Raw genomic sequence first — 12,500 nt, 5'->3', positions numbered from 1 at the left:
GTGCGTGCGTGCGTGCGTGCGTGCGTGCGTGCGTGCGTGCGTGCGTGTGCGTCCGTCCTTCCTTCCGTTACCAGCTAATCTCTGGCACCGTTAACCCGGTCGATGCCACATTTTGCACACACTCCCTGGATGCCAACAATGAACCTCTGCCCCAAATTTTCCAGAACGGCCTGTTATAGCGCCACCAGGAGGCCGACTTTTGTAAACACATTGATATTACTCCTCCAGATTTTGTCCAAAAAACCCGCTAATCATGACACAGTATCTCTATATTCATGTGTTCAAGACGGATCTGTCCGATATTTCATATTCCATCCTAATTGGCTAACATTGGCTTTTAAAGTTTGCAGGATTGGCCCGTTTTGAACAAAAAGCCTCAAATCATGAACGCAGTGTGCAATTTTATGTGAAATCTTTCACAGACTTTCCTACTAGGCTGAGGAATATATCCCACCCTTTTCACATTGGTCTGTTATAGCGCCACCAACAGGTGGATTTTTGCAACACACATTTTTGGAACAAAATGCCGCAAATCATCTAATTGCCATGCAAGGTGTAAGAAGAAATGGCACCCTTTTCACATTGGCCTATTATAGGGCCACCTGGAGGCCACAACCTGACCTGCCCTGGTGGAGACCTGTGCCCCGAGGGGCACTTTTTCTAGTTTAACTATGAGAAGAATGTACAAATTTCCCCAAATGGATGGTCCATTTAGGGTCCACATACTGTATAGTACAGGCCAGGGCATAGCACGATAGCAGTGGCGGCCATTTTCTGGTTCCACTGATCCAGACCCCGTTCATGCCATCCAGGCTCGGTGGGTCCAGGGACCCTCTGGGTTACTCGAAGGAGTTCCAAATAGACCCTTACAGGTCTGTAACTCTGAGAATGTTCAAATGGAACCACCCTCTCAGAGCTATGGTGGTCCTTGAAATTAAAATGATTGAGAATCACCGGTATTGTAGTCGTGTAGCAGACCTGAAGTCTGACAGTGTTGATAAACCTGTGCCCGAAATGGTTCCAAATGTGATGGAACCGATCGCGGTTCCTCAATGTTGCACCCAGTGAGTAGGTGCATTGCTGCTGGAAGAGGGGGAGGTGCAATCTGGGAACCCATTCGAGGAAAAACATTTTTGATTTTGCCTCTGGGGGCACCACCTCTTTTTTGTGTAAAACAGGAACTTGGTTTGGCCAATGGTTCTAGGTGCTGACAGATTCTGCTGTTCTGTCTGTAGAGATTAGGGGAGGTGTGAATAGGGGGTACTGCCTGTTCTGTCTGTAGAGTTTAGGGGAGGTGTGAATAGGGGGTACTGCCTGTTCTGTCTGTAGAGATTAGGGGAGGTGTGAATAGGGGGTACTGCCTGTTCTGTCTGTAGAGATTAGGGGAGGTGTGAATAGGGGGTACTAGCACCTATCCTATGGGCAGCGTCACTGAGAGCTCACTCTGTGGGGACGCCTGCATGGGAGATGGAAACCTGTTGAAGAACAGGTTCAGCTCATTAGCACCGTTCCACCACGCTGCTTGACTGCTCGTAGCCAGTAATCCTCTTAACCCCGGCACCTCCGCGGAGCTCCTGGCCTGTAGCCTGCCATCCAGGCTGTCATTCCTTTGGTTGCCTGCACCCGCCACAGCCTTCTCCAGATCCCTCCGGACCCCCCCCATGTAAGCCCTCTTCTTTCTTTTCAACAGGACTATAATGAGTATGACCCCATTGATTTCAGGGCTTGGTTTTGGAATGCCAGTGGACCGTGTTGTAGGGCAGGGGTTCTCAACGTTTTTGGCCGGGGACCCCCGGAAATGCTTTGGCAACGTCTCGGGACCCCCGCCCCGCCCCCTCCCGACCCCCAATATAAATTGACTGCTACAATAACCTTAAACCATTTTGGGCGGGAACCCCTTTTGGTGTTTTAAGCATTGTTATAATTTAGCTATTTGAAAAAGAAAAAAAAATCTTTTTTTTTTTTTTTTTTTTAATAATTTGGGGACCCCCTAAACTAATTTGGCGACCCCCCGAGGGGTCGCGACCCACGGGTTGAGAACCCCTGTTGTAGGGTACGGTGCTCTCTTTACCATGCAGTGCTTCTCAAAGTGGAGTCTGGAAGGCGTCGTTCAGGGGGTTCCAGGGGGTCCCCCAGCAATCCGTTTAACAACTTTAACCCTATTTATACGTCACTAATGACAGGAGGAAAGTGGTTATTATCAGCATAGAGCGAGTCCAGGGTCTTAAAAGGATCCCTGGCTAATAAGACAAATATGCCTTAATACATTATACTTGCCCTCTATAAGTAAAATATAAAAAATAAAAACACCTTAAATATTTTATTTCTTTCATAAATAGAGAATGGATGGAGATCCAGTGCTCGCCCAGCAGTCTGCTGTCACCCAGGCGGATGTGTGCACGCGACCTGGTCGCTTCTCGCCCTTAGGCGTCTTACTGGTATATATATATATATATTTTTTTTTTGTATTATTGTTTTTGTAAATTAACGCCCTACTTGATCATACTACAACGCCACACAAGAAACTTGTGTTTCAAGCGTGCAGACTTTTGAATTTGAATCCTGAAAAGTAACAGTTTGGGTCATGTGGTTTCCACCCGACAGCGACAATATACTAACTGAAGTTTGTCAGGGTTTGGGACATTTTAACAAAATTATTAATATTATTATTATTTTTTACGTAAGCTTTTTACGCCACTCTGAAAGGCTTTTGCTCAGAAGCAGGCACATGGGCAGAAACGGAGTAGGAGGAGATACAATCAATGTAACCAAATATCCTCCCAGCCACCGTGGACGGTTTTTATAATGATAGAGTACAAGGTTGAGTTGAGCAAGGGAGTACAGCTCAGTATAAAAGAGTACAAGGTTGAGTTGAGCAAGGGAGTACAGCTCAGTATAAAAGAGTACAAGGTTGAGTTGAGCAAGGGAGTACAGCTCAGTATAAAAGAGTACAAGGTTGAGTTGAGCAAGGGAGTACAGCTCAGTATAAAAGTATACAAGGTTGAGTTGAGCAAGGGAGTACAGCTCAGTATAAAAGCTAAGGCTAAACATTTCCCTGTGTGTGGGAGGATGTTTTGCACTGGCACGCACGCACGCACGCACGCACGCACGCATGCCAACAAGACATCTATATTATGAACGATCACACACACTCACGCACGCAGGGACATACACACACACAAACGTTCGAGACACAGCCTTTTGAAGTCACTAATTACCACAACACATGCAGGTCATGCAATGAAGTACACACACACACACACACACACACACACACACACACACACACACACACACACACACACACACACACACACACACACACACACACACACACACACACACACACACACACACACACACACACACACACACACACACACACATTTTATATAGTGTGTAACTAGGTCAGGTTTGTTATGTTACACTAGCACCCACCTGTGCGTGCGTGTTTGCATGCATGTGCGTGTGTGAACATGAATATGATTATGCGATGTGACTTTTCCTCTGACCTTCCTGTCTATGATTATGGTCCTTGAAACGCTGCACACACACACACACACACACACACACACACACACACACACACACACACACACACACACACACACACACACACACACAGTGAAGCAATTTCCTTTCTCAAATATTTGAAGAACATAATTTAAATCTGCCAAATGTATTAGTCATTCCCAGTCGTGCGTAGCCAGACAATCTAGAGATCTCAATCTACTCATATACCGTACGTACGGTCACATCTAAATTGAACGTAAAACTGGATGGAAATAATGTGGGGAAAATAATAACTGCACTGCAAAGAAGTAGTAGGTATTTTAACTCAAGACCCCAAAGAAGTAGTACTAGTGGGCAAAGGTTTGTTTGCAGTTCCAGCCATATACTGTATGGTCAAAACCAGTGGATCCCAAACCTTTTAACTCAAGACCCAAAGAATAAATTAGACGTTTGCCCGGGACCCAAACTAGTGAAATCTACAAGCTCGCTACGCGCCGCGTTGTATGCTTGAGCAAGGCACTTAATAATAGAAAGGACGGTGAACTTGGTCCTGGGCGCTGGATGTTACTAATAGAAAGGACGGTGAACTTGGTCCTGGGTGATTGGGGTGTTACTAATAGAAAGGACGGTGAACTTGGTCCTGGGCGCTGGGTGTTACTAATAGAAAGGACGGTGAACTTGGTCCTGGGCGCTGGGTGTTACTAATAGAAAGGACGGTGAACTTCGTCCTGGGCGCTGGGTGTTACTAATAGAAAGGACGGTGAACTTGGTCCTGGGCGCTGGGTGTTACTAATAGAAAGGACGGTGAACTTGGTCCTGGGCGCTGGGTGTTACTAATAGAAAGGACGGTGAACTTCGTCCTGGGCGCTGGGTGTTACTAATAGAAAGGACGGTGAACTTGGTCCTGGGCGCTGGGTGTTACTAATAGAAAGGACGGTGAACTTCGTCCTGGGCGCTGGGTGTTACTAATAGAAAGGACGGTGAACTTGGTCCTGGGCGCTGGGTGTTACTAATAGAAAGGACGGTGAACTTCGTCCTGGGCGCTAGGTGTTACTAATAGAAAGGACGGTGAACTTGGTCCTGGGCGCTGGGTGTTACTAATAGAAAGGACGGTGAACTTCGTCCTGGGTGGTTGAGGTGTTAACCCCTAACTGCTCCCAATGAGCAGGTTGTAGTTTACTCGTGCTGCTGTAGCATGGACGGACTGCGCTGCAGGGATTGGTAGTTGGTTGTCTAGCAACAGCTAATTTAGGGGAAATCCTGCGCAGCTAAAATAAAATGTGAACGCAGAGCAGCTTTGTGCCCAAACTGCACATCAAGTTACGTACATGACTATTGATAGCTACAGTTTGGACGATGCCATGATGTTAATATACTCTACCTTTTAGCTAGATGTCTCCCCGGGACCCAAACTGACCAGATGTTTCAGTATTTTGGTATCTTTCCTCACACTGGACCAGATGTTTCAGTAGTTTGGTATCTTTCCTCACACTGGACCAGATGTTCCAGTAGTTTGGTATCTTTCCTCACACTGTACCAGATGTTTCAGTAGTTTGGTATCTTTCCTCACACTGGACCAGATGTTTCAGTAGCTTGGTATCTTTCCTCACACTGTACCAGATGTTCCAGTAGTTTGGTATCTTTCCTCACACTGGACCAGATGTTTCAGTAGTTTGGTATCTTTCCTCACACTGTACCAGATGTTCCAGTAGTTTGGTATCTTTCCTCACACTGGACCAGATGTTTCAGTAGTTTGGTATCTTTCCTCACACTGGACCAGATGTTCCAGTAGTTTGGTATCTTTCCTCACACTGTACCAGATGTTTCAGTAGTTTGGTATCTTTCCTCACACTGGACCAGATGTTTCAGTAGCTTGGTATCTTTCCTCACACTGTACCAGATGTTTCAGTAGTTTGGTATCTTTCCTCACACTGGACCAGATGTTCCAGTAGTTTGGTATCTTTCCTCACACTGGACCAGATGTTCCAGTAGTTTGGTATCATTCCTCAGTCAGTGGGAGACAGAGGTTCTACTGGACAACAGTTGTATACTGTGGAGCTTCCACCACAAGCAGGAATGTGTGTGTCTGTGCAGCTCCACTATAAACCGTGGGGGAGAGTGAATTAATGTGAAGCAGGGCTGTGCTGAAGGAAGCAAAAACACTTCCCCTGAAAGAATAAAGGTTAGAAACCCAGAACTGTACATTTATATGACTGTAACCATCTCCAGTACAGCAAATAGTTGCTGACACAGTGATTGTGTGTTTCTGTGGAGGCTTGTTAGAGCAGAGTGTGGACCAGGAATCGACACCAACTCTAAACACACAATAATGAGACTCCTGAGGTTATTCATTATGGCAGGAAGAGATGGGAGCACGCACACGCACACACACGCACACGCACACGCACACACGCACACGCACACGCACACACACACACCCCCCCCCCCCCGATGTTTCTTGCTCATATTGGAAAAATGAGTTCAGTGCCTGCAGGCCAATGTGGCCGCACGTGCGTGTGCCTCTCTGATTGTTCTCTACTCATTCTAACCTTATTATGGCTGTGAACTGTGAAATTCTCGAGCAGGAATCTGATTTACATCTACTAATGAGCAATGAGAGAGAGAGAGAGAGAGAGAGAGAGAGAGAGAGAGAGAGGGAGAGAGACAGAGAGAGAGAAGAGACACAGAGAGACAGAGAGCGAGAGAGACAGAGAGAGAGAGAGAGAGAGAGAGAGAGAAAGAGAGTAGCATCATGGCAGCAGCATGGTCACTCCATCAACATGTATACTCGCTTATATCAACTTAGCATTCACTTATAGTGCAGGAACCAAAAACCCAAAAGTTTACTATACCCCTACCCGGGGTAGAACAAAAAACGACGTTTTTTTATATCTTTAGGATGTCCCCTTCATGAAATGGATTGACCTGAGTTTTACTTTTACTGCAAAAGTCTTGAAATTGATCCATGAAGTGACTCACCACATGTGCAGACCTGTATCACTTGAATTGTGTTTTTATCAGCAGTTGCCAGTTAAGTTTAACAATGACAAACAAAATGTCGTTTGACCTGCGTTTGCAATAAGCACACCACCAGACCATTCATTTTAATTATAGAATTTAAAGTTCTCTATAATCAGTAATGAGTGAGTGATAATTTTGTGTATCAAATATAATTTTATTCCAAGGCAACGTTGGACTGCTTCTTCGCTCGGCATGGGCAGAGATGGACAGAGTGTAGATAGCACTGGACATAACGGCTTGCATAATGTAACGGATAGCTGAGGTGTTTTAGTGATATGGCTGGAGTCGGAAGATAGAAACTTGGCCATGCTGAAATCCTCAAATAGTGGGTAGCGCAAAACAGGGCCCTCAGTTCCAGAGTGTACCAGTAGACTTTCCTAACCTGCAGTGGGTGTAGTACATTTAGTTCCAGGGTGTACCAGTACACTATCCTAACATACAGTGGGTGTAGTACATTTAGTTCCAGGTTGTACCAGTACACTATCATAACCTACAGTGGGTGTAGTACATTTAGTTCCAGAGTGTACCAGTACACTATCCTAACATACAGTGGGTGTAGTACATTTAGTTCCAGGGTGTACCAGTACACTATCATAACCTACAGTGGGTGTAGTACATTTAGTTCCAGGGTGTACCAGTACACTATCATAACATACAGTGGGTGTAGTACATTTAGTTCCAGGTTGTACCAGTACACTATCATAACATACAGTGGGTGTAGTACATTTAGTTCCAGGTTGTACCAGTACACTATCATAACATACAGTGGGTGTAGTACATTTAGTTCCAGGTTGTACCAGTACACTATCATAACATACAGTGGGTGTAGTACATTTAGTTCCAGGTTGTACCAGTACACTATCATAACATACAGTGGGTGTAGTACATTTAGTTCCAGGTTGTACCAGTACACTATCATAACATACAGTGGGTGTAGTACATTTAGTTCCAGGGTGTACCAGTACACTATCCTAACATACAGTGGGTGTAGTACATTTAGTTCCAGGGTGTACCAGTACACTATCCCAACCTGCAGGGGGAGCAGTAGGTGTACAATGTATTCACCTGGTTGATGGCAGGGACAGCCTTGGTTCCTATGCAGGGTCCCAGGCTGAGTGCTGGCAGGTCCTGTCCCTCCACCCTGTGGGACTCCAGGCAGTTCTGTCTCTGTCGGATCACTCCGGACTGGGAGTCCGAGTCATCAGGCACTCTGGAACGCAGACAAACACTGTGGTCATTACACTGTAGGAGCGAGGCAGCTGCGCTTTCTCCGCACACTGCGCCGCTTGACGAAAACTGACGTCAATTTGAGTGACGTACGGCCATGCAGTGAACTTGACTTTCAAGGCACAATGACAATTCACAATTCACATACGACGACACAAACATCAAGATGATCGTAAAAAAAAATACACTTACGGTGTAAATAATCCGCTTTATGATTTTGAATAGGGAGCAAAAAGGGTGCCCCGTAAAATAGCAAACTGTAAAAGACCTAACTCTAATATATCAAACCACCTGTTATATGTCAAGTGTTAAAATGCCCAAGGCCTCACGCAGTCAGAGCCTCTGTAATGAAATGTGTGCAGTAATGTCTCCTCACATGTTCTATAGCAGGGTGAGGAGATTGCAGGAATTAGAAAACACCCAATGAACAAGCAATACAAAAACACCCTATGAATATAAATGACACCATAACAATTGCATAAAGCTAAACCACTAAAGAGATGAATGTGTTAAGACTTTTGCTAAGGCCATGCAAAGATTATTCCCCAAACACTTTCACGCTCACACACACACACACACACACACACACACACACACACACACACACACACACACACACACACACACACACACACACACACACACACACACACACACACACACACACACACACACACACACACACACACACACACACACACACACACACACACGCCACTCTTTCATAAACATTCTTTCTTTAAAATCTCTCCCTCTATTCTTAACCTTGACTTAAAATAAGCTGACATTAATTCAACACCATATCTCTCTTTCTCTCTCTCTCTCTCTCTCTCTCTCTCTCTTTCTTATAGACCTGTTAAAGGTTATTTTATGTTTTAAGGGTCAGTCAGTCTTCTCTAGAGACTCAGCCTCTTAATTCTCAGGGATTAACATCAACCTGCCATGCATAAATCTGCGCTCTAGGGTGTGTGTGTGTGTGTGTGTGTGTGTGTGTGTGTGTGTGTGTGTGTGTGTGTGTGTGTGTGTGTGTGCGCGCTAGATAAGGTTCCAATAAGGAGTGTGTTTGTTCCTGTGCAAGTGTGTGCATTGTTAGCATTTTTGCCAGTAAGCTTTTGCATGATATCATACTATTATTATGTCCACATGAATCTGTGTGTTTGACTGTGTACGTGCGTGTTTGTGTACTGCACAAATAAAGATATAATACGTAAATGTGTTCTCCTGAACGTGTGTGTGTGTGTGTGTGTGTGTGTGTGTGTGTGTGTGTGTGAAGGGGCAGTGAGTTCATCTCAGGAGGAGCAAAGACTCATGGGATTCCAGCCAATCACAGTGGAGACAGAAACACTCACCAACACAATGGAGCTGATTAAGGTGCTTAGATGGAGACAAGAATGGCTGGGTGGGTGACGGGTGTGTGTGTGTGTGTGTGTGTGTGTGTGTGTGTGCGTGCGTGCGTGCGTGCGTGCGTGCGTGCGTGCGTGCGTGCGTGCGTGCGTGCGTGCGTGCGTGCGTGTGTGGGTGCGTGCGTATTATTTGAGCGAAAGGAAAGTTGTGTAACTGGCGCTGAGAGAAGGAGAGAATTTATGCAAGCGACAGACAGACAGACAGACAGACAGACAGACAGACAGACAGACAGACAGACAGACAGACAGACAGACAGACAGACAGACAGACAGACAGACAGACAGACAGACAGACAGACAGACAGACAGACAGACAGACAGACAGTGAAAATAGCACATCTACAAGCTCACAAAGCGCTGCAAAGCGTAAATCCATGCTGTAGGGTAGGGGACAGAATATGCACACTGCCTCCCAATATAACTTTATTAGATTGCAGTACAACATTTTCACCTACAGTTGTCTTCATCAGGTAACACATTTGCAGTAAATGATCATGAAGCAGGGACGTGCGACACACGCACGCACGCACGCACGCACGCACGCACGCACACACACACACACACACACACACACACACACACACACACACACACACACACACACACACACACACACACACACACACACACACACACACACACACACACACACACACACACACATAGTTTCTTACTTGAGCTCGGGGTAAACGTTGTCTAGGTACCACTTGAAGGATTTACACTGGAGCTTCTTACGCAGCTCCACTCTGCCTCGGATACTGACAAGATAGAACAATATAGAGAGAGAGTAAAGGAGAGTTAACTATAGGTGCGTGTGTGTGTGTGTGTGTGTGTGTGTGTGTGTGTGTGTGTGTGTGTGTGTGTGTGTGTGTGTGTGTGTGTGACCTACTCTCCGTAGGACTTCCCTCGTGCAACAGGACGAGCCGAATAGTAGAACAGTCTGAACTCATCCATCCACACCTCTGCTGTGCGCCGTGTGTTCCTACACACACACACACACACACACGCACACACACACACACACACACACACACACACACACACACACACACACACACACACACACACACACACACACACACACACACACACACACACACACACACACACACACAGTGTAACAACAACCTTTGAACAGGTTAACGCGATAGTTAATGACGGTACATGGAGGCGATGGTTTGAGGAACGGAACAACAGATAAATAAACACATTAGCATGCCGTCATTAGACACCTGCTGCCTGCAAACATCTGCTCTCTGTGTGTGTGTGTGTGTGTGTGTGTGTGTGTGTGTGTGTGTGTGTGTGTGTGTGTGTGTGTGTGTGTGTGTGTGTGTGTGTGTGTGTGTGTGTGTGTGTGTGTGTGTGCATGGGAGTAATTCTCATCCAATGTCTATCTAATGTTTCACCATTATCTTATTCTCAACGCTCACTCTGTCTCTGTGTATCTCTCTCTCTCTCTCTCTCTCTCTCTCTCTCTCTCTCTGTAGTAATTAGCCATCAGCTGAGCTGTGAACGGTCTCATATTCTGATGAGAGGAACCCTTCATTAATAATGTATGATGCACACTTTGCTCTTCATTATTCACAGTTCAGTCAGCACACTCCTTTAGATAACATCTTCAAGTGTAATGATATTGCATTGCATTTGGCACCATGGCTCTGCTCCCACCATGCTCCACAACAATGTGTGTGCAAGACCCCCACCCCCCCAGGAAGCAGAGCCAAAGATACACAGTTATTACATGACATGATATTAGACAGATGAATCCCTCAGAGGGCTCAAACTAAAGATAAGCAGTTATTAGAGAACACGATAATACTGCATGAACCCACATTGAATGAGTAGCGAAGGCCTCAACGTTACTACAACAGGAGGCTGGGGAGGTGGAAGAAGTTTAACAGCTGTCGTGCTAGTGAGAGATATGCTCATTAGAACCACCTATTTCCTACTGTTAAAAGTAACTGTTCGGCCCAGGCGGTGGCGTAACCGTCTGGGCACCCGACTGGTAATCCAGTCGCAGTGTGCCGTGGGTTCGACTCCCGAGCCCGACACGGCCTTTACTGCATGTCTTCCCCCATCTCTCTCCCGTTTCCTGTCAGCCTACTGTCTGTCCCTTCAAAAACCAATAAAAGGCGTAAGCCGCAAAAAAATATCTTAAAAATAAAAAATAAAAAAAAGTAACTGTTCGCATACAACTTTTATTTTTAAAGAGAAAGTCGGAGTCCGTCGGATCGCCGGTTGTCCAGAACCAGCAATTGATCACACAAATTGTAACTCACTTGATGTAGGTGTTGGCGTTGCCCTCGGGGAAGACGTATGGATGTCTCTTCCTGAAGACGTGACCCACTCTGCTGCAGGGAAGGATCTCTAGACTGCCTCCACACTGCCACACACGGAACGAGATCTCTGCAGGAAAACACACACGCACACGCACACACACACACACACACACACACACACACACACACACACACACACACACACACACGCGCGCGCGTTACTAAATAAAACAACAGATACGTCCCCGGGGAGACAGGGACGGGGAACTGACAGATTCCCTGGCCCTGTTCTTGTGCCGTGCAGAATCCAAACATGACCTACAAATCAGACATAATTTTATTATTATTATTTTTTAAATATTCCACACAAGCGGCATCGCATTATTCATATAATACAAATGCACAAGCTAAAAATCATACACAAATACATGAAGCCTTTGGGAATCTGCTGAGTGTGGGGTTCTTACAGGGAGTTTGTGTTGGCCCGCGGGGCGCAGTGACAACCCAAAAGAACAGCAAAGTATCTTTAATACAAGACTACTGACAAGATACGTTGTGTACGAGAACAAGCACTGTGTAGTATACTGTAGGATAGTGTATGAGATTTAACAAGTAAGACGCGTGGACGCGGGAAGCGAACGCAGCTGTTGTGGCAGTCTGACACACACACACATACACACACAGAGCTTTATTTTATTTATATATATTTTTTTAAGTTTTTATTTTTTTAAGTTTTCATTTTTCTAAGTTTTCATTTTTTTAAGTTTTCATTTTTTTAAGTTTTTTTTGCGTGCGTGCGTGCGATGCACGTGCGTGCATGCGTGCGTGTGTGCGTGTGTGCGTGCATGTGTGTGTTTTTGTGTGTGATACAGCTGCGCCCTCTGGTGGCAGGCCGGTGGTGTTACAGCGTGACAGACACACAGACAGACATGATCTGCTGGGTCTCATAGTAAATGCTCACTGCGTTCGCAATCACTGCGTTCGCAATCACTGCGTTCGCAATCACTGCGTTCGCAATCACTGCGTTCGCAATAATACTAATAAAAATCACACCTGT

The 12,500-nt window shown here is 45.7% G+C and overlaps 1 protein-coding gene across 1 annotated transcript in view; it reads right to left on the bottom strand.

The window, feature by feature from the left end:
• The window catches only part of galnt14 (UDP-N-acetyl-alpha-D-galactosamine:polypeptide N-acetylgalactosaminyltransferase 14 (GalNAc-T14)), a 146,787-nt gene that overhangs the window by 17,839 nt on the left and 116,448 nt on the right, over window positions 1-12,500 (bottom strand). The window contains exons 10-13 of the mRNA XM_079526229.1: window positions 11,444-11,570; window positions 10,054-10,146; window positions 9,839-9,922; window positions 7,600-7,744 (exon numbers count right to left, since the gene is read on the bottom strand). Of these exons, the coding sequence (XP_079382355.1) occupies window positions 7,600-7,744; window positions 9,839-9,922; window positions 10,054-10,146; window positions 11,444-11,570 (449 nt within the window). The remainder of the gene's footprint in view (window positions 1-7,599; window positions 7,745-9,838; window positions 9,923-10,053; window positions 10,147-11,443; window positions 11,571-12,500) is intronic.

The sequence above is a fragment of the Electrona antarctica genome, assembly GCF_951216825.1.
Source record: "Electrona antarctica genome assembly, chromosome: 17".
Taxonomy (NCBI): Eukaryota; Metazoa; Chordata; class Actinopteri; order Myctophiformes; family Myctophidae; genus Electrona; species Electrona antarctica.
Note: the sequence above shows the minus strand (reverse complement) of the source record. Positions and strands in the feature narration are given on the sequence as shown.